General features: G+C 44.0%; 1 protein-coding gene across 1 annotated transcript in view; it reads right to left on the minus strand.

Annotated features, from left to right (window-relative positions):
* Nucleotides 1-228, minus strand: part of LOC119590825 (protein cab-1-like) — a gene marked incomplete at its 5' end in the record, with an annotated part of 2,636 nt that extends 2,408 nt beyond the window's left edge. The window contains 1 exon segment of the mRNA XM_037939577.1: nt 64-228. Coding sequence (XP_037795505.1) covers nt 64-228 — 165 coding nt within the window.
* Between the last annotated feature and the right edge of the window lie 72 nt (nt 229-300).

Consider the following 300-nt stretch of genomic DNA (forward strand, 5'->3'; position numbering starts at 1 on the left):
GACGTTCAAAGAAATCCCAACATACAAATCACACAAACTAGAACCAGATTTCGTCAATCTTACTTTTCAAGGGCAATCATCTGCTGCTTTTGGTGTTGATAATGGTACATGTGAGCGGATTGGGCGAGTTTCCTGTCTCCGCTGGTAGGGGAGACGTCCTTATTGGGCCCAGTGACGCCATAAGCCGGATAATCTGCAACCTGAGCGGCACGGTGATTCTTGTTCAACCTGGAAATAGTGGGCATATTGTTATTGTTACTGGAATACCTTTTTTTTTTGTCTTTTTCGTCTACTCAATCC

Source organism: Penaeus monodon, chromosome 27 (assembly GCF_015228065.2).
Source record: "Penaeus monodon isolate SGIC_2016 chromosome 27, NSTDA_Pmon_1, whole genome shotgun sequence".
Taxonomy (NCBI): domain Eukaryota; kingdom Metazoa; phylum Arthropoda; class Malacostraca; order Decapoda; family Penaeidae; genus Penaeus; species Penaeus monodon.